The sequence below is a fragment of the Symphodus melops genome (assembly GCF_947650265.1).
Source record: "Symphodus melops genome assembly, chromosome: 15".
Classification (NCBI taxonomy): Eukaryota; Metazoa; Chordata; class Actinopteri; order Labriformes; family Labridae; genus Symphodus; species Symphodus melops.
In genome coordinates this window covers 20,793,827-20,794,569 of record NC_136705.1, presented here as the reverse complement: position 1 = coordinate 20,794,569, position 743 = coordinate 20,793,827, and the positions used below count along the sequence as shown (strand labels likewise).

The window sequence follows — 743 nt, the reverse complement described above, 5'->3', positions numbered from 1 at the left end:
TAACCGTTCTCCAGCGACGTCATCAAATTATTTGATTGTGCGTGTGCAGTTTGCCAGTCTCGAGGGGAATACCTCGGTAATTTGTTGTCGTGGATCATTTTGTATACCCTGCCTGAGGAAGAAACGTGCTGATTCACTCAATTCAAGACAACGTGGCTGCATGCGTAATGTATAAAGGACGCGCAATACATTTTACAGATCGAAGTTATTGGAATGCTTTTTGATACCTCAGAAAGTCAAGCCAGCCGTCTTTGATGATCGAGGGATCCAGCTGAAGAGAGAGGAAGTTATCGTTAAGGACTCTGATCGGACTGCGGGTGTTTACATCCAGGAGAATCAGCGTCCTCTCCATGAATCCCGGCCGCTTCCCACTGGCCCCTGGTCTCTGATATGCCGAGGAAGAAGTGTAGGAAGAAGAGAGCACCGAGTGCACCACCAAAGAGGCCAACGATGCCAACCAGAGGGAGACGCAAGGTGAAGATTTGGGCATCTTCTTAGTTTGGCAAGCAGGAGAATCAGTGCGCGTAATGAGATTTTGAAGTGAGAAGAAATTACAACCACTAAACGAAGTCTGCAGCTGCGAAGCTCGATGGTGGTTCTTCACCTCTTTTCCATCGATCTGGATCTGTCTTCCTGTCTAGTTGTCTCACCCCCTCTGCCCCCCGCCCCTCTGAGTATTTTTGGGAGCTTCTCACTAGAGCGCACGCCCCGAGCCAGCCTTCCCGGTTGTGAGAGCCAGGAGC

General features: G+C 50.1%; 1 protein-coding gene across 1 annotated transcript in view; it reads right to left on the bottom strand.

Moving 5' to 3' along the window:
* The window catches only part of hpse2 (heparanase 2), a 50,358-nt gene extending 49,615 nt beyond the window's left edge, over nucleotides 1–743 (bottom strand). The window contains 1 exon segment of the mRNA XM_079362756.1: nucleotides 228–743. Coding sequence (XP_079218882.1) covers nucleotides 228–490 — 263 coding nt within the window. The 5' untranslated portion in view covers nucleotides 491–743.